The 21,213-nt window shown below is 40.1% G+C and overlaps 1 protein-coding gene across 2 annotated transcripts; it reads left to right on the top strand.

Annotated features, from left to right (window-relative positions):
* Positions 1-310: 310 nt before the first annotated feature.
* Positions 311-14,741, top strand: LOC134872745 (vascular endothelial zinc finger 1-like). 2 transcript variants are annotated; one of them, XM_063896176.1, is made up of 5 exons: positions 311-428; positions 6,286-7,037; positions 11,142-11,211; positions 11,317-11,479; positions 12,416-14,741. In XM_063896176.1, exons 1-5 carry the CDS (start codon positions 396-398, stop codon positions 12,772-12,774), a joined length of 1,377 nt encoding a protein of 458 aa, XP_063752246.1. In that variant the 5' UTR covers positions 311-395; the 3' UTR covers positions 12,775-14,741. The 2 variants fall into 2 exon arrangements, with proteins under 2 accessions (XP_063752246.1, XP_063752245.1); XM_063896175.1 differs by having other exon boundaries at positions 12,413-14,741.
* The last annotated feature ends 6,472 nt before the right edge of the window (positions 14,742-21,213 follow it).

The following is a 21,213-nucleotide window of genomic DNA, read 5'->3' as shown; positions in this document are numbered from 1 at the left end:
AAACACATTCATATCCCAACCACATGCGACAGCGTCCAACTGCTATAACAAATGCCCCTCGCAGAATCAGCGAAAACCTTAAGAGGGGTGAATAGAAATTCAGCTACATCAAATTAGTTCGGTGACACCAGGGAACAATTCCCATACTGATTGCACTGATTTATCTGGATTATTTTTAAGTGTTCAGTCTTTTCCTATTTATATATATATATTATGAGCCACGTAAACAACTACACCTGTTATTTTGGTAACACACTATATTTAAAACGCACCCCCCTGAATAGTATGTGAAATGGTTCAGCCTGTGAGGTTACCGGAAGTTGTTTCAGCTGCCATGTTTGGTTGCTTTGTTGTAGGCTTCTACAAGGTTTCCTACAGAATTAGTAAGTGTGGAAATGGAGCCGAGCTGGAGTACGTTTCTTTTTCAAGTAAGTTGACTCATTAGGAGAGAAACCGGGATATTTCGTAAAACAACCTTTAAATAGGTTAGCACTGGATTTCTTAGCGGTAAAACCAGTTTTTAAACGAGTATCGCCAAGATCAAGTAACCAAGCAAAACAATGGTATATGAATCCAGGCGTCCAGCTGTGAGGCTTGGGAATGACGCTAGAACAAAAAATCAATTCTCCTCAACGTGCGTTTGAGAAATATGGCTGGTTTTTCTATTTTACGAACACTTATATTACTGATGTTGAATAACTCGAGAGCGTTGGGTTTTTCTTCAAGTTTGTTTGCCGAGTCGAGGCCAGCAAAACATGCGGGATAATTTGAAGTAAGGCTGGAGACTGCACCGTTACAATCGAGACAGACCTGTTTTTTCCCCCCTGTGACTGAGGGCTTTGATCGGACGCCTTCGGATAATGAGATGGCGAATACGTTCAATGTGGCATGGATAATACTACAGATAACACACATTTAAAGTGGTAGATGTTTTTAAAGGGCGAATAAGTGCATACTTAGGTTATCGGCTGCTGAGATTTACGAACCACGATTCGCAAGTCCGCGGTGAACTTTCCGCCAGCCTCAGCCGGTTCGACAGTAACTAGCCAAGTTAGCTAACGATGTTTAGGCTGCCTTCATCAAACTCAGTGGCTAATTTAGCTTAATTTGGGCGAGGCTATCGCAATGTGCTTCCAAAACTAATGTTAGGAGGCTCGATAAGCAGCACTGTGCAGCTCTCTGTTTATTGAAAAGCTATTTATTCGGGAAGACCGTGGTGGAAAGGAATTCAAAGTATGCACACAACATCAGCTAACACTAGCAACGAAGAAGCAGATTTGAAATTAGCAGCGGCATTACGCAATGTATAAATCCCTTTCAGCCAGAAAGTGAGTGCTGCTGTTGAGATTGATGTCTGCCACCGTTTAGTGGTTCTCACTAAAATGAAAGGCTTTGTTCAATTTAATGAATGAAATGTTTTATTACCATGGCCTGTCTAAGCCTAAAATAATTAGAGCTAGTGTGGACGTGAACACCCAGAGTTTTAAAGGGGATGGGGATTAAATGATTTGCCGCGTTTTTTTAGTTGGAATGCTTTTTGAAAAGGTGATATGAACCCCTTTTAATAAGTAGATGATCATTCAGGTGTCTCTGGTCGATTTCCAAGTCTTAAGAAGGATTTTTCGATGCATGTTCTATACAGTTATGCCCCAGTGTGATTGAAGTGGGAGTGATAAACTCCTCATGGGAAGAGTGAACTTTAGCAGTTTAGTGTCATTCACAAAAAAACCTTCTTTAACTATCTAATCTACATTCTCCACAGAGTTGATGGCTGTTAAGTTTATTATCTTTATTAGCTTAATATGAGATCACAAGTTCTTGTTTGTAGTACGGTTGTGTTTGAGTCATTTTACCAATGAAAGGCATATATGTGTATTTGATATAGTGTATAGGAATCTGTTTAACCTACAGAGAAACATGTTTAGTGTATAACGCTTTTAATTCACTGCACAGAGAGCAAATCAATAAATAGGTTAATCAAACTGATGCTGATAGGGTTCCCTGATCGGATATGTAATAGAGGAAGGACATGAAAGTCAAATAGCTACAGGGCTTATGTGTGTCATCATTACCAGGAAACAGGGAGAAGCATATGGAACCTTGAAAATCCTATATATATTTTAAATGTTAAGATGCATCTAAACAGTGACGATAAGGCCCCTGCTGCACAAAGTTAAGTTAATATAATTAGGATAAATAACAAATTAGGATAAGTCTCTTCTCAGTTTTCGTATACATCAACCTTTTTGTGTTGTTAGTAGTATTTTGCTCAGACTGATCACTTACTTGCCCCTATGAACACATTTCTTCCTGGTGAAAAAAGGCAGATGGGCAGTGTGGCTTGTTTGGGAGAATCTGGCATCTAGCCAGAAACTGTGCATTTATTATGTACCCACACTGTTACTCTATGAGTCTCATGTAAATGTATGTGCAGTAGTCATTCTGTCACTTGACGTAAGTAGGGAAATATTTCATTCAGCTCCCATCACTTGGCCCATGTTTTGCTGAATTGTTAGCTTAGAAGTACTCAAATGTGTTACTTTTAGTAGAAAGGTATGTATAAATTAAAATATAATAAACCTATTCTTTTTTTAATTCATTTGTGCATTTTAAGTGTTCCATATTGTTGTGTAAATGAGCCTGACTAATACCAAGTACAGCTGCTGCTCTTATTTTTGAATTATATGCAGTATGTTTACATTTCAGAAACTGTTAGCCTACAGTTGATGTTGTTCAGACCACGTAAGCTCTGGATGCGCATAGCCATATTACAACCCTTCAATGCGTTAAGCTCCATACTGACTTCTTTAGAAACTGCAATAGCTGAAACAAAGAAGGGAACAAATACTGAATAAACTAAATCAAAAAAGTGCTATTTATGCATTAATTACAAATGCAGTAGACTGACAACTTCCCAAAATAACTTGATGTTCAACAGGTGGACACACTGTACTGCACATATTAAACTATTAGAATTTCCCTTACAGGCAATACACGACATGTAAACATAGTTTAAAAATAGCTGTTGGTGATTCACGTTGCATTTGGAAGACATTTTGTTGATTTGCGCGTGTAGGTCTGTTTCATATTACACTAAACAACCGGCTAAAAATACTCAACATTGCATTTTACATATTTAAATTCAGTGCAGTGATAATTAATTGGTATCAAAAAAGTGTTCAAATTATATTTCAAATGGTAATCATTTTTATTTTTCATTAGGCACAGAATAACAGTTCCTACTGAAACAAAAATGTTGTTATTTATTTGTACTCATCCCTTAGGTAAACATAGGAATTCAGGTTCAATATTTTAGCTCTGGTTTGTTCTCCACCACTGCCCCTGACACATCGTCTGGGTTTTGACTTTGTTTACCACTATCTCTTTCTGTTTGCCATATGGTGCTTAATAGGGAGCTTACTGTGGCGCTTGCTTTGCTTGACGCAGGCCTGTTATGTCAAACTGACCCTTTGAAACTACACAAAGTACTTTTAATCCTTTAAATATCTTTAATATCTTTATTTATATAAATTAAGTAACTTTTAGCATCAGCCAACAATTGAGATTTAAGTCCTAGTAAAGGCTTTCATTTAAGTCCGCTTTTGTAGACTTTTACATTGTATTTCCTATACGAATGGGCCGAGCAACCTATGTATATTTGATTTATTAGTGTCCAGGTGACCTTGAATGAAGAAATGCAGTGGTTTTTAATTGGTTATCTGTTACACCTGTGTGTGGACTGCTAAAATTGGTTGAAATGTCTGTCTTGAAAAATGTCTTATTACCTTTTCAGAGTTGTAGTTATAATTCCTGTGGGCTAACAAAAGCTAAATGGATTGTTGGTGATTATTACTGCAATGCAAAGATTCAGATTATGGGCGGTGTTAGATCTATGTTACAAAGACAACTCATCTGGAGTTTTCTGAAAAACACTGAGAAACTTGCAAAGACTGCATAAAACGAATTGCATTGTTTTTGGACGTTGCTGGGTGTGTTTTTACCACTTGTACTGACCATAATTGAATAACAACTGAAATAATTGCAATCTACAACATCAGCATTCAAGATGCAGCTTCCTTATAGCTTTAAAGGATGTGGGAAAACCCACAAACATTGATAACAAAACTCAAGTTTTGGAAGAGCTTATGTCAACTCAGAAAACTATGTAGCAACCAATGACTTGTGCTTGTAAACAAGTGAAAAACAAACTTGCCAATTGAAGGGATGGCTCAGAATATATTTTATATCTTGTTTCCTGCAAAATGTGTTGTGCCCCCCTCCTCTCTTCCATATCAATTAGATGGTTTTTTTGTTGTAAAAATTTGGATTTCTGCAAGCAGCTGCAACACAAAAGATTGAAGAAAGACAAGTGGTTAATCCGACTCAGACCATGAGCTCAATTCAAGTCTACAGTGGCCCGTGGAGCCATCAGGACACTCCCTCCATTTTGATGTTATTTATGAGGGAGCAGCCCCAGTTGTCAGAGCGCATTTGTGTCAAAATGGTCAGAGCTGCATGAAGGCACAGCAGCTTACAGGCCCTGCACCTCTGTATAGAGGCAGGCTGTCTGCGGTGGCTGTCTGCACTTCACAAAGAGGGTTCCCCGGCTGGTATCCCCCCCACCCAAACATAGAGCCCCCACCCCACCCCCGGTGTGCCAGCGTACGGGTTATGCATTGGCATTATAGTGACGACTAATCCTGGAAGGTGGCAAGTGTGAGCAGGTGCTCTGACAAACGGATGGGTGGGCTTGGTGGCATTCTCCACCAGTTCCCAGGTCCCATTGCTTACGAGGGAATGACGGTGAGCTTGGTCGAGTAGTGTGTGGATAAACAATGTCCCCATCTCATGAATAGATGAGCCAAATCAATGAAGATGAGCATACAAAGATCCCCCGCTGAGGCATCACTGCTCAGATTTGTGTCTCTCACAATAGGCCGGATGACATAAGGAGGACACTGTGTGGTTCATTTTTCTTTTCTGTCCCATGCCTTCCCTTTTGCAACTCCTTTTCTTGGCTGGCCTTCTGAGATGGATGATTGAACCTCAAAGGGAAAGGTCAAGCATTTCACCTTGCCCTTTTTCTTGCTGGTGTTCCACAACACAGTCCTCTTGACTGTGTCCGTTTAGCAGAAGCAACAGCATAAACTGTGATAGATTATTTATCTTTTGATATGGGAAACATGCTTTCTTAGCAAGTTCTCATTCAATTTAAGCATGAATCTTGAAGGGAAATGGATAAGTAGACATTTTAGATGACCGTAAACCTCCATTAAGTTTACCTCTGTTCATTTCGATGGATGTTGGAAGGGCAGTCCCTAGATAAACAAGAATCTAAGGCATTTCTTAAGGGGGGTAACTCCCTCTATTAGACTAGGGGTGTCCATATACCAGTATTGACAGTATATATTTAATTATATAATAACCATTCAGCTTCTCTTAAATCCTACTGTTCTGGCTAAATGCACTGTAAAAGAAAATGTTATATAGTAACACCAGAAATATCAGTATCTGTTATCGTGATTGCCCTAATTTAGATTTTCTCAAACCTTGTTAGAGCATGACTAACTTAAACTGACAAACTCCAAGAAAAGCGTCTGTGCCACTGTGATCCACTCTGTTTTGTCTGGTTTAGTGACCTGTATTTATCTGTAGTGTGTGTGTGTGCGTGCACTTCCCTCCTTTACTTCACCATGCCCTCTAACTGAGCTCCTTTGCTGAGTTGATGGCCAGCACTGGACTCAACTTTGCCTCTAATTTTGGTATGCTTGCTTTGCTGTCACATGACGAATCAGCACTGTCATGATGGGATCATTTTTCATCCTGCATATTTTGATCCCTATGCGCTATGAGGCATCACTTCATTAATGACAGATCCAGTGCCCATTTTGCATTTTCTAACATGTTACTAAGCCTTCCTGACCAACCTCCATTGATGGTACAGGTGTCTGTCACACTTGTATTTTGGGATATTCTTATGCAGGCTTTGAAAAGAAGAGTTTATTGACTGAGTGGGTAAGCACAATAATAGAAAAGCTAAAAACAATCTGCAAGATTCCATAAAAATGACATAACCTTACTGTAAAGCAGCCTTTTAAACCAGTGAAAGACAACACTCATCTTCAATCTTGTCTCTAATCACAATATCTTTATAATATTGATATATTTCCCAGCCCTACCTTCAGGGTTATTATCCCTTCTGTAAAATGCTGCCAAAACAAATTTGTAGTTCTAATTTAAGACCAAACCAAATATTTATCTCAGCATGTGTCTTTGTTTCATCAGCAGGCCAATGAAGCCCTCCACCACCAGCACCATGTGGCCCAGAACAGCCTGTTGCCACTTCTCAATGCAGGAGTCGAACAAATTGACCAGAAGCCTATCCTGCCCCTCCACCTAGAACAGAAGCCCCCGACCAGCGCTGCAGAACTCCTCAAAGACAATGTGGCCAGTGGAGGCGGCGGGCGGCCACCAGTTCCCGTCATCAAGAAGGAACACAAAGGCAAGACGCCGTTCGTCTGTGGCTACTGCAACAAGGCCTTCCGCGACAGCTACCACCTGCGGCGCCACGAGTCCAGCCACACCGGCATCAAGATGGTGTCACGGCCAAAGAAGACCGCCCAGACGGCCCCGACCATGGTACCCATGATCTCCACCATGTCGCGAGACCACAACGGCCACCCGTCCTACATCTCCACGGTGGCGGGAATCCTCTCAACGGCGACCACCTCGGTTTCTTCGGGTGCGAGCATCATGACGTCATCCGCGATGGGCAACATGCAGCAGCAAAACGCCCCCAAGAAACCCGCCAAACCGGTCAAGAAGAACCACGGGTGCGAGATGTGTGGCAAGGCCTTTCGTGATGTCTACCACCTGAACCGCCACAAGCTGTCCCACTCGGACGAGAAGCCTTTCGAGTGCCCCATCTGCCAGCAACGCTTTAAGAGGAAGGACCGCATGACGTACCACGTCCGCTCTCATGACGGGGGAGTCCACAAGCCCTACGTTTGTTCAGTGTGTGGGAAAGGCTTTTCCAGGTAAGAGCATTATTTATTTATTTTTCAAACGATCATTCTCCGGTAGACACCCTCTCATTTTCATATATCACTTTCAAACTCACACATGGCTGATCAGATGCACACAAAAGTGCTCTTTGATGAGTGAAGAAGACATGTAGTTTTCAAATTGTAACAAAGATGTTGAAGTTAAACCTTTAAAAAGATAAAGTTTGACAAGGAGAAGGTTGGGGTTAATGTATCCTTGAATTCTTAAACCTAAAAGAAACAAACAATAGGAATCAGGCAAAAAAAAATATTGTTGCCTATGTACGTTTTGAGTTGGAAATCCTATCCTTACTAATCCCAAATGAGTTATTTTAATAGCTCACCAATGCTATTCCTTAATAAATGCTGCAATTTAATATTGTTGAGCTATTGGAACAAAGTATTGAAAAGAAGGTGAATTTAATTCTCTATTGAATACATTTTTCTTCATGCTAACTAACAGACTGGCCGACCCTGAGCGAGAGACGGCCATACAGTGCTTGCAACAGATTTCATGGGGAGATAACATTACCCGTTTCAAATGTCTTTGTACATTCCTCGTACAGCTCCTGAGGTGCTGGGTTAAGTTCTTATGTCCCTTCTTAGACCAGTAGCGCAATATTAAAAGAGAAACATGATGCAGTTTGTTCGTAAACAATCATTTGAGATAGACTTCAAGTGTATTAAACTTACACTGATATGTCGTCGAATTGTTATAAAACGATTTAGTTATGAGTTGTTTTCATGGCCTGTTTCAAAAATGGAGGTAATACACAACCTTAATGAGAAAAATGAGCACCCACCCATGTGGAGCATGGACTAAAGCAACTGTTTTAACTTTTTTTTTCCTGCTCTAGTCCAATTTATTCAGTAAACCTACTTCTTAAGACAGGCCCTTTGCCGCCTTGCACTTCCATAAACTTGACTTGACAGTATTCTCAAGTGTGAGGGTGTCATGTGATGTTGCTCCATTAACCTGTATGTTTTGGATGTGTCTAGAATGCGCAATCTAGGCCTTTTTAAATATGTGACGTCATGTCATACTCTTCCAGTGAAACTGTCCTGCATGTGTATCTGAAGAAGCGTTTGGCAGGCAATAGGATTAGCAGGAAAGAGGACAATGCACTGTGACAACAGCACAATGTAAATTGGTGAGAAAATGGGGGAAAATGCAAAACTAAATAAATGTAATATGCTTTCAATCAACACGTCACAAGGCAATCGTAAACAGGAAGTATGCTTCTTAGATTTAATGTATTCCTATGTTAGTGGGTGAGAATCTTTTCACACTCTGATGGTTGGATTCCAGGGTCGATGTAGGAAAAGCTTGACTTCATGGAAAACATTTCTTGATGATAAACAAATTCTAAGAAAACGTCAGAGATTAAGCGTTTGCTGTTAATAGGAACATGCTTTCTAAACTGAATCCCAACACTTCATTATATATATTTATTAAGCACAGGCCATACAAAGAGATGATTTGTTGAAGGATGCAATCGCCAGAGGCATCTTTCTTTATTTTTGCTTTACCAAAAGTGAATTAAAAGCAACCCTATTGCTTTTAGCAACCTATAACTTGTTAGTGAGTGATCCAGCCAGTTCTGTTTGGATAAGCACCAGGACTTCATATAGAGGGACGATTGTATGGTCCACATACTGTGTGCATGTAGCCTTCCCCTGTGGCTGTGTGTTTTTCTTTTCATATGTATTAATGTGCGACGCAGTTTAAATTTGTACTTGTTTTGACCCCCCCTCGCCATTTCAACCACATGTTTGAACAGTCGCACATGGGAGAGTTCCAGTGGTAGATTAGCAAGGGTGGGGGTTGGGGGGGGGGAGGGGGCGTCACTTGTCACTTCGCGGTTCCCGCCACCATGTCACAGACTCTCTTTCCCCTGGGAATGCAGTGATCCGTGCGCTAACGCTCAGGTCAACACATTTAGTATGTAGGGGATAAATATTTTGGGTCTCGTGATGGCTTTTAATTTTAGATTTATAGACCCAAAATCACTGTCTTTTTTTAACGAGCAAAAATATCAGAAGAGTTCTTGACAAAAACATCAACCCTGCATTCCAAGCTTTAACTTTAGCAACATGCTGTGTAGGACAGTTTTAGGCATGCCTCCAACACCGTGACGCGGTGTTAGGGATTCATCAGCATACTGGAAAGTGAGAATGGGGACTGAATAACAGGTCACTGAGTCACTGCCATTCAGCCACATATGTACGCAGGCAGGCTGCACTTCTTGACAGTGGGGAACACTAAAAAAGAAAGAGGGGGGGGGGGGACGGACGGACAGATTCCGGTTCATGGCACTACTGGGAAGATTCCACTTGACCCCTCTCATTGTGTAGGAAATAAATAAATCCAGCAGCGTGAAACTTTCCGGTTTGGTAGCAGCTGCCAATGCTGGAGCCGTCCTTACTCACTCCATTATGGCACTCCTAACATGATTCAGCTTCAGTAGAACTAACAGGAGGATCAGTGCCAAGAAAGAATTTGTTTCACTGTAAAGGTCAAGAGGCAAAGAGCCTTTGCTTGCAACTGCTGATATGTGCTGAATAGGGCGGCACAATATATTGAGATTTTATTAGTCACCACATGAGCTAGTGCAATATTCATATATGTATCCAAATCGTGCAGCCCTATCACTGATCATTAAATAATACTACTGAGGAAGTTGTTTTCTTTATCATTTATTTGAATAAACCTTATTGTGCATAGCAACGTTTTTTCTTTCACTTGTGAATATGAAGAATACATTCTATAGCAAAAAATAACACCAACTGTTATAGTCAGGGTGCTTTTAATTTGGTGAAATAATTGTACAAATGTTAGAATAAGAAAAGTTGTCTCATACTGCAAAGTTTAGTGTGAAAGCAAGTAAAATGCCCAAAAAAAAAAAGCTATGCTGTCTTTACATTCTAAAAGGTCAATGATTGCCACGGTTTGTCAGCCTAATTCCTCACATTTGTATATGTTGTCGTGCATTTGAAACTTAATCCAATAATTAAATCCCTCCGTTGCCTTAAGCAAGTTAAACTAACTTTGTGACCTACATAGCCTCTAACGAATCCTCAGTGAGAAATATTGTGCAGTCAAGGGTTTAAGAAAACCACAAACTAAATTCCTAGAATTTTCCCAAAACATTCTCTCCATATTTCTGTAACTAACACCGATGCTGCAAGGGGTAGTGTATCCTAATGCTAAACCGTCACTTTATCCATAAAAACAAGTGGACAAATTTACCGTCTCTGTGGTGCACGTTTGAAACTAGGTCAAACTAATTCACGCTCCATTGATCATGGAGAAGTAACTGCCATTGACAGACATTTTTAGGGATTTGTTTTGCGCCCGTCACCTCATTATGAAAGCAAACAGAGCACATCCATATGTTTCCGCACTTCTGCACCCTCAATTTATAGAAAAGTTGTACATTAGGCTTTGTGCTCTAACATGTGGCGTTCAATAAGCCTAGATAATACACACTTGTATGTTTGAAACTGTTGTCAAATCACAAGTAAAGTAGATGTAACCCCAAAACATTTGTTTGGATCAAGTCAACATTTCAGGTTCATATTTGTATTTAGTGCCTCTACTGTGACATGTTTCCATGCTCTAATGTTCAAAAAGCTCTTTATTTTCCTCATTCTGCCTGTGCTGCAGCACCTCTTTTCACCCTCGGTCTAACCAGCCAGTCTGCTCTGATTGGTTAGCAGGCCAGCTTTTTTGTGATGTGTCAACCACTTACAATTGTGCCACCCCTAAGCCAATCACATATTATGTGTTGGAGCGCCAACCAATAGATGCGAGAGTGTTACATAGTGATGTCACTACTTTACGGCAGTAAGAGAAGATCAATAAAGCACAGTAAAGTCACAGTTAAAGCACAAAATACAATTATCAACCTGAAAAGGAGCGTAGTAGGGCCCCTTTAATAGTTTTTCTAGTAGCGAAAACACCGTCGACTTGAAATTCTGTGCTACAAAGATGGTATGGAATCTAAACACCATTATGTTACTCATCTTAACTTCGAGGAGCTCACAGCATCAGTCCAAAGATTAAATGGGTTGTTTTGTTTTGTTCTCCCAATCTAGGCCAGACCACTTGAGCTGCCATGTGAAGCATGTGCATTCCTCAGAAAGGCCGTTCAAATGTCAAGTAACGGTAAGAGACTGTCCTCTTGCAGATTCTTACCCTCGATATACTTATTTTTGTTGCTGTTGCTGTACTGCTCTGACCTTTTGACCCCGTTGTTCTGTGCGTGTGCAGGCCTGTACCTCTGCTTTCGCCACCAAAGACCGACTGCGCTCCCACATGATCAGACATGAGGGCAAGGTGACCTGCAGCATCTGTGGGAAGATGCTGAGTGCAGCATACATCACCAGCCATCTGAAGACCCACGGACAGACCAACTTTAACTCCTGTAACAAAGGTATGACGGCACTATAACATTACACCTCAACAGTGAGGGCTGCAGCAGATAACACAGTATTTCTATACATCTTTAGTCCATCGTATTGGGCTGACACTTTTACACACACTTAAAAAAATACATTCTGTAAGTCTAGGTTTTTAGAACCCTCTCTGACCCCGTGGAGATATTGGCAGTGTGGCAAACGTCTCTTTTTTAAAGTTTCTGCCTAATTTGTGTCAATTAACCTATAAATGATTTATTAAGTTAATTAATCCTTACTACAACTCCTAACACTTTTCCAGAGAATCTCTTATACCATTTTATTTGGCCAATAAACAAAGGTAAACAATTATTTGAAACATCATAAATAAATAATAAACCAGGCCTTTGATTCTAGTTCAAAGGTGAAACTCCAAATGTAAGCCATTTTTCTTTAAAACCCTAAAAAAATAACAGGTCTTTCATAATAAATAAAATGCAACCTGAGAAAGAGAGGAGAAAACCAAAATGTTTTATCTAATAACTATTTGACATGTATTGAAAAAGGAAAGGAATATTCCCTATATGTGTCATTATATTGACCACAATTATTCACATTAGATTTATTTATTATTTTTGGCTTTGCTTACACGGAAATGTGCTTAAAATAGTGGCAGATACAAAATGATTGGATACATGTCCAAACAAGTTGAACGAGGATAAACACACACACACTGGCACGTCCATCAACATTTTCTCACAGGGAAAGTGTTGATGAAAAAGAATGTTAGTCACCAGTACATGTTCAATCCCATCACCCTGGCCATGTCCTGGTTGTTAAAAGTATAGTGTTTCTGTTCAAATCTTACGCAACTTTAGCTAAACAGGGTTTGGCCCATTTAGCTCTGCTTTTATCTCTTTCAAATGACTTTGAATAGCCAAAGTTAAACGCTCTTTCTTGTGTGTCCCCAGAAGGTAACGGAGTCTGCAATTCTAACTCGGCTACACCCGTGACCATTTCTGCCCCCATCACCTCTTCGATGAACCGGGGCCACTCCAACAACCCGGTCACCATCGCGGCGCAAATGAACATAAGCACCAACACGGTCAACATCACGTCTGCGATGGGCCTCCAGCACCCGGTCACCATCACCGGGCCCGTCAACATCGCCTCCGTCAACATCCCCACATCGGGGCAAATGAATATCGCCCACCCGGTCGCCATAACAACCTCCATGCCCATGAATATGGCCGGTCCGCTCAACATCGCCATGAGATCGATGGATAGCATGCCTTTCCTGTCCCAAGTCTTGCCTTCTTCCCCACCCTGGTAAGATGCCGGGTGTCGACCTGGGCAAGAAGGAAAGGGAAAATGAAGTGACACAAGAGACTCCTGTCCTCCCCCCCCAAACCCCCCTCCACCACGTTTACTCACCCTCCCCCCCCTGAAGTGAACATATACACGAGCTGTGCGGCCGGTAGGAGCTCCCCGAGTCACAGCTAAAGTGACTGACACCAGATGCAGAACACTCGAGTAGAAATCGCATAGGATTTATCTTGAAATCAGGACAAGACTTTTAGAGTAGTCAGTTAGAGTGATGAAACTGTGATTTGTATAACGAGAAACGAGAGGAGGCGATTCCTCGACGGACTCCGTAGGAAACACACCCCTGTGCTTTTGTAAAAGGGAGATGAGAAACGGACTGAAGCAATAACTATGAATTGCTGTTTTTGGTGTTTTTTGCAAGTTCTCTCCTAAAGCCTCTGGGTGTTACTTTGTATGTTTCTTTTTTTATTATTATTATAGCCTGCTAATCACTATTTAATGTTATAGGAAATGAGTCTAGTAAAAGGGACAGCAGCTTCCATTTGCATGGAAGTATATTTTTTCACAGTATAGCGTTTCTTCTTCTCAGATAGTAGCTCTTGAGGTACTAACTTGTACAGTTGACATAGTAATGTATTTCCATGTCAGCATTTTTAAATGTCTTGCTTTTTTCGATCAAGCGGACGTCTCAACGCGCAGTCCTCTTGACAATGAAATGTTTTTTTTGGGGGGGGGTTCTAAAGGTATGGAAACAGAAAGGTTTGTATTCTTTTATTTTGCCTTTTTCGTTGTTTTCAGTTTTCCATGAAGTCAGTATGGAATGAGTCTTGCACTGAGAGCATATCCTACACACAGGTGGACAGCAGTATTATCAAAGATCAAATCGGAGTGTTTCGATTAGTAAGCCTGCACTTGAGGGCCATCTAGTGGCGGAACAGCCTGGCCTTGTAGTGACGCTTTTTCAGGCTGTAGTAATAACTTATTAGTTTTGTCTGACTCTTCTGTACACTGTTTAAAGAAAAAAGACTATTAATGTTATCTCCCCAAAACAATACTAAGGACCCTTCACTCAGGAAACACACATAAAAATCCCATTTCACATAAACTTAGTTCCTTTTTTAAAATTAACTAAATCTACCATGTCCCTTTTTTTTAGATTCCTTATATCATTGAGCATTGTCCCGTTGTAAGACTTTACTACAGTCGGGGACAAAAAGTCTGAGGATCATTGATTTTGAACAAAGCCGTCCATTTGAATAATAATTCACTGTGCAATGGCCTACATGCTGCACTCTTTTCCCCCCCTACATTTTAAAGGCAAGTTCACTCTCTGCCTGAAATCTGAATGATAAAAATGTGTCTGAAAAAAATTAAGGGACAGGATCGATGTTGCATGACCCCCCCCCAAACACTGTAGCTATTGAACATTTTTACTGAATGCCATGTTGCAGCTCTGTGTCAATGCAATACGCATGTTTGTCACCCCCCCTCCAAGTTTTGTTTAAAACAAAATACTAGTGTAGTTCCTTTTTCTTTGTTCTTATGCATTTACGTAGATACACTATGATAGCCTGTTTGCCAAATTTGATACGATAATAATGTGATAAACTGATCATTTCTGGTGGAATGGATGAACATCTCTTTATTTTTTAGGAAAAGAAAAATAATTGAAATTCCAGGACCCTTGTGAAAGCAGTTGAATGTATATCTTTGTACAAAACTATTTTAGTTCCAAGGATATGGTAGTTACGATAGATGTGAAAGATAAGATAACCTTTTTTTATAAATCTTTTGTATTAGAACATTAACAATGGTCATTTTGTATATATGAGAGGCTAGGCTTTCTGATTAGCAGAAAGGTCAAACATTCCTACATTTTTTTAAATGTATGTTTGTCAAATTATTACATAAACATGCGCAATGTTATGTGCCTTTTATTTGGGTTGTCTAAATAAAAGAAAACTATCAAATGTGTTTATAAGTAAGTTCATTACTATTCAACTCAATGGCGGGGAATTTCCAGTGTGGTATAACCCATTGAATACAACACTCATGGTGTGCAGACTCAGCTGGGAACACGACCAAATGTATAGTGCTTAACTTTTATATTTGATCAAACTAACCCAGAAAACCTTTCTTTATTACAAACAGCAGCTCAAGGCTCAACACTCAACTGGACTTTAGTTTTGTTCCTCTTGGAAGGACCCCTATTATACTCTTTTTCAACAATAGATTATAGCTCTCAGATATATGCAAAACATGTCTCTGAAGTAATTGGTTCAAAAAAACACAATGGTGCTCTCGGATGAGATTCAGGTGATAAGATGGGGGCGGATGTTACTTGGTTGGTTAGTAGATAATGTTTGCCCAACACAAAAAAAACTTGTGAAATCACAAAGCGGCCAAAACACATTGTGATATCGCAACATGTACCAACCATTTTCAAAACACATTGTGATATCGCAACATATACCAACCATTTTCAAAACACATTGCTACATTTAAGTTTGAGTTGCCTTTCTACGCAGCAGCTGATTTCCAATTAGTTTACTTTATTATAAAAATCTATACTGAGAAGTCCTGTTTTATAAAGGTGTGAAATTAAACTTTTATTTTAAATAAATGTAAAGTCAAACCTCAAGCGTGATCTCATTAACAGAGGCAGTTTGTTTATTGCCTATAAGCTTTAAACCTTTTGCAGTACTAGTTAGTGTTAAAAAATCTTACAACTGGTGTATGGGCGGTGGTGGCAAAGTCCATAGGGGCGTTGGCCTGGGAACTGGAAGGTCACCAGTTCAAGTCCCCGAAAGACCAAGTGCCACCGTGGTGTCCCTGAGCAAGACACTGGTTACCTACACTGCTCCCCGGGCGCCGTACATAATGGCAGCCCACTGCTCCTAACACTAGGATGGGTCAAATGCAGAGACTGCATTTTGTTGTCCTAGTACTTGTACTCTGTGCAATGACAATAAAGTTGAATCTTCATCTTCTTCAATCTTCATTTCCAAAGGTTAACTCTGCTTCAATTCAGAGGAGAGCTGTGTATTTTTACTCCACTACATTATTTTGATACCTTAAGTAGACTTTGGTTAATGATGTGAAATGAAAGCAACACTTAAATCAGACTTTATTTACACCTGGAGTAAATTCACAAGCTACCCTGCAGTGTACAAAGTAATCAAGACAACTTTAAAATAAAAACATATATGCATGAGTACTCTTACTTTTGGTACTTTATGTATATTTTGAAGCTAATACTTTTCTTTTACATGAGTAACGTTTTGATTGCAGGACTTTACTTGTAACAGAGTATTCCACCACTCTGGTACTGATTATTTTAGTACAAGATGTAAGTACTTCTCCCAACTATCCCCAGCTCAAGAGAAGGCCTTCTAAGTATGAACATTTACATTTTGATGGTGGTGCTAATGTTCTTTGCAGTACAGATTCGTCCAGCAGGTGGAGTTGTCTATGCATATTTCAGTAACAGGTGCCACTCATGTCCTCTAGTTATAAATTAGTAGTGGACTATTTAAATACTCTATGTGGTGAAACAATTAAGTTTAATGTGCAAATGCAATTGTGTCTCTTATATTTCAACATAAAGTGTGAAAATGTTACATCCTACTTTGTTTTGTATCCAGCTGTAGGTGTTTGATATTCCTAAAGGTCTGTATAGCATGAACTAGTACTGTACCTTCTGGTAAAGGAGTGAACCCCCCCCCTCTCTTCTGTTTATGTGTGCAGTTAAAAACAGTAAAGGTCAGAAGAGTGCCCTGTCCCTTAAAGGATAAAATAGAGAAAAACAAAACTCCCCTGGCCACTCTCTGTAGGGTGGGGGGTTCAGCTGGAGTTCACAGGAGGCCTGCTCTGTTATACTTCCTGTTTTCAGATTAATGTAATACGGTCAAAGAGGCATTGGATATACTTCGTTATTCTATATTTTCAAAGGGCTTAAAAAATATAAGCACAATGAGAGCTTCATTGCATCTTTTATTTCAATATTCTTTTTAATTATCCAAACTTTATGTAATTAGTGTCAGTGTTTGATGATAGAATAGGAAAGAAACTAATTCACTGAAAATAAATAATGAATAGTTACCTAACCTGTCAAATTCATGACATTTTACGAATGGAAAACGTTTTATGATTGAACAAGTAAAACAAATAATGGTGGTTCAACTACATAATGGTGCCAATATATTGTGATACCAGTATGATTGTTCTCACCAACATGAATTTCCCCTCATACCAAAACATCAGTTGACATTTAAAGCAACGAACGTCACTGTTTTCACTGCAGACAGCTTAAGGCGTCCATAGTTGGAAAAAAAGGTCCACTTGCATTGCTACATTCTGAGTGACTGTATGACGTATTGAATCAGGACCTTGTTTGCTTAATTTGTGTTAAACATGTGGAGACGTGGACAATAAAAAAGCAAAGTCAAATATAGTACAACTTATTTCTAGCAAGTACAAGGTCACTTTCAGCATTACGATTCTTATCATTTCACTTTTTTATTCGTCAAATGAATGTGTCAAACAATATGTTTTTGTTAGTTATTTTTTGGGGTCTTTTTGCCTTTAATGGGATAGGACAGTGGAGAGTGACAGGAAAGTGGTAGAGAGAGTCGGGGTGGGATCCGGAAAGGACCACGGGTCGGGACTCGAACCCGGGTCGCCGGCGTGCGGTGCAGGTGCCCCAGCCAGTTGCGCCACGGCCGGGGCCTGGGAGTGGTACATATGTTTAACATAGCAAAGCCCATGATCATTGATACTACACTGAATCCTATTTATCCTCAAGGTTTTGGTGCAAAACGGTTGAAAAAATACTTTAAAATATTTTGTATAATATATATATATATTAGAAAGAATAACCCTGGGATCTCCAGTGAGTAACTTTATCCAAAACCTTCCCCACATGATACCAATTACAGCATATGCTATTTAGAGTATAAATAGTTATACTTTAAACAATATAGTTTAAAGTATATTGAGTACCTGTAAAATAAATAATAATCCAAACTAATTTGGACACCCTTTGTGAGGCTACTTTTATCGCATCACACTATTATTGAAGATGTAGTCAGGGTGAAAATTAAAAAAGATGTTCTCAAAGGTCGACATATCATAGTTTAGAATGATCTTTTTCATGTTCTGTAATCATTTGCCAATCCCTGTTCTCTGAAAGCAGCAGCAGTTCACAATTTCAGAAAAAGTGGAAGGATTTAATACACAACATATTTATATAAAGACAATTTTAAATAAAATACTTTGACATACATCCATCCATTACACTGCCGAGAGTAACTCAATTTAAGTGTAGCCTTACGGTACCATAGACACTATGGATTGTTTAGTATTGGATGTACATACATTTCTTATCAAAGTATTTATTTGAGTTATGCAATGACTACACCTGCATCAACATGTAGTATTTAAATAGTGCCCTGAGCTGCAGACTGTAGGTCAAAGGCTACAGGCTCGTGGAAATCCTAACTGAAGAAGATCAAGTCAGACTCCACAATCTAATTTAATCTGAAGCTGTGAGCTCCTTGCTATGTGTGGTGTCTTGGCTGTCCAATAGTACGACGGTCTAAAGGGCCTAAGGGAGAGGATCATGTTATCCTCAGCTGAGTGAGTCCTGTCAGCAAGCTGTCATTCTGAACACTGCTCGTGCAAATATCTTTTTATACACTGCAGGTACTCTTTTTGGATTGCCTGCATGTTGCACATTATTTATCACTGCATAAAGGTCAGTTACCCTAGAAATGTGTAAGAGGAAAATGATTAAGAGCTGCAGGTGAATAAAACAGAGAACAAATGGTGAAAAACTGACATGTTTTTCATCAGAGTGCTTCTGTCGTGCTCACATTTCGTCGTTTTTTCTGATCTGTCAACAGAATGGTTAAGTAGTCACAAAGATAATCACTTGCTCACTGCAAGGGTTGTCATGGTGCTGTTATGCAACAGACGATAAGCCAGACACATGGCATGAGAGCAGTGCCGGCCCGAGCCTTTAGGGGGCCCTAAGCAGAATTTGATTTTGGGCCCCCCAATATCAAATACCGCAACAACAACACTCGATTGGGGGCCCCAAGCAGCCGCTTAGTTCGCTTATGCCTCGGGCCGGCCCTGCATGAGAGTGGTTACAATGAATATTTCCCATACATGTAAATGGTTATAATATCTAAGCCTGTTCAGCAACATTCTGATCAAAGCACAATTAATTGTATTCACATTTCTTAAGTGTTATGTAAGGTGGTTGAAAGGTGCAGCCGCGCTACAAAGGCCAAAAACACTTCCATTAGCAGAAACGTGCTGCACTTTCAAAAGCAATGCAAATATAAAAAGACACAGATGCACCAAAAAACATGAATAATAACATCTTCACCAACTTGACGAAACATGCACAGCGTTTACCAAACACGCTGCATAAACGACACGCTGAAAACAGTAAATGCTGCAAATAAAAAAACGCTGCAATGAGCACAAAACACAACGGAAAAGGGGACACTAAAAAGTGATGCACACAGCTGGGACCGGAGCGCATGTTGACCTTCAGGGATAATAAAGTTGGCCAACTGCCACTGGAAATGCACCTAAAATGTCAGTTTTATTGGCTATTTTAACAATGTGATTGCATGATTCAATTTTATTGAAGGTCTGCCGTAAGTTAGCTTGCTAAGGTAGCTAACTTAGTCATTTAAAGAGAGAACAGCAAGGAATGTTCATATAGGAGAGGGTGAACATAAAGGTATGGCCATTTTGCATGAACATTTTTATTATCAAGGTAGTTGTTGAATATGTATCTGTCTTATCGTTGCAGCTCGGCTGTGAACGAATACTACATATACTTAAAATCCCATTAAAGAGGCCATGTTCTTCTTTTTCCCTTCCCTGTAGTTTGTTGTATAGTTTTTTTGTGCATGTTAATGGTCTGCAAAGGCTAAAATCCCAAAGCTCTTCCAGAGGGAGTCTCTCTCCCACACACTCCCCCTCTGCCTGAAATGCCTTCATTGGACATGTTGTACCTCTGGAACATAATGACTTCACTGCGTAACACTTTCGATTTTATTGGTAAGCGCTCCAACACATTGTACATGATAAGCTGAAGGGGCGGGAAATCTCTAAGTGGTTGACCAATCACAACAGAGCTTGCCAGTTAACCAATCAGAGCAGACTGGGCTCTGGTTTCAGACAGAGGGTGAAAGAGGTACTGCAGCACAGGCAGTGTGAGAAAAATAAAGAGCTTTTTGAACTAGCGCGTAAAAATTAAACCAGAAAATGAGCAGAATAGGGCCCCTTAAAAAGCTTCCATTACTTTGATCACATGCAGTAACTTCACTTTCAAGAAAAAGAATAGCTGAAATTGGCAGCAGGTTGTGCTGGCATGTCACCATCAAATCTGTGCTGTTAATACTGCAGGACTGAATTCACAGTAACAGCAAATAGTTTAGGACCGAAACTTGGTGTCAATGTCACATTAAAGGTTTCGGCCAATTTGGAAGTTGATGGTAAACCAAAACACCACTGAGGTTTTGTGCTTCCTGTGTTTCCTTTTTCACTGATTCCTATACTTGCTTACAAGGCTGCTGTTACATGTCTGGCCAGTGTGACATACAATACAATCTGCAATCAGAAGACGAGAAGTGACAGATGGAGAGAAGGAACGAAGGGCTCTATGAGAGGTGACTCATGTTCCATTGTATAATCAGGGTATATTAAAGGAAGGAACATCACACCCTCATTACAGCAATGAGCCATGTGTACTGTTGCTTAATGGTTTTGAAAACCTGCACAACCCTCCCACCCCCATGCATATAATTTGTACTGTGCTGTTGCAGCAAGTTCTATCACTTTTAATGCAGCCATGTTTTGCTTTTGGGGGTTTTCTCTTTCCTGTGGAGTGTTATATAGGTTTGTATGCATGTAAATGGTCTGCAAAGGCTAAAATCCCTGTGAACTCCATTGGACTCCTTTTATTTACCTCCGTAACATAAAGACATCAATATGTAACACTCGCATTTCTACTGGCTAGCGCTCCAACACATTGTATGGATAGGCTAAGGGGAGGGACATCTCTAAGCAGTTTACCAATCATCAGGGGCGTAGCTAGGTTTTCAAGTTTGGGCGGGCTTAGCCCAGAGGTGAGGTGAAGCTGTGTGCGTGCAAATGCTAGCACTGACACAATTTTGGGGCCTCTTTTTTTAAGGTGTGTGTGTGGGGGGGGGGTTAGGGGTAGTACAATAACCAGGAACTCAGATTGCATGATGTTGGGTAAGTAAGTCTGGGAGTTTTGCACTGAGCAAAGCCGCTACACCCATAGTGTTTTGTGCTAGTTGCATCTTCGATATATTCTTCACGTTAACCAAGTCCATGTTACCTAGCCTTAGTCATGTTGACATGTCTTAGGAGTAGGGTGGAATTCACATCCTCTAGGGGG

The sequence above is a fragment of the Eleginops maclovinus genome, chromosome 11 (genome assembly GCF_036324505.1).
Source record: "Eleginops maclovinus isolate JMC-PN-2008 ecotype Puerto Natales chromosome 11, JC_Emac_rtc_rv5, whole genome shotgun sequence".
NCBI lineage: Eukaryota > Metazoa > Chordata > Actinopteri > Perciformes > Eleginopidae > Eleginops > Eleginops maclovinus.
Note: the sequence above shows the minus strand (reverse complement) of the source record. Positions and strands in the feature narration are given on the sequence as shown.

What these genes read in the sequence shown, in the direction of transcription:
- LOC134872745 (XM_063896175.1), top strand. Translation starts at nt 396, where the DNA reads ATGGAGCCGAGCTGGAGTACGTTTCTTTTTCAA. An exon ending in GGAGTACGTTTCTTTTTCAA is followed by an intron (nt 429 to 6,285) that starts GTAAGTTGACTC and finishes TTGTTTCATCAG; the next exon opens with CAGGCCAATGAAGCCCTCCA. An exon ending in CGTTCAAATGTCAAGTAACG is followed by an intron (nt 11,212 to 11,316) that starts GTAAGAGACTGT and finishes GTGCGTGTGCAG; the next exon opens with GCCTGTACCTCTGCTTTCGC.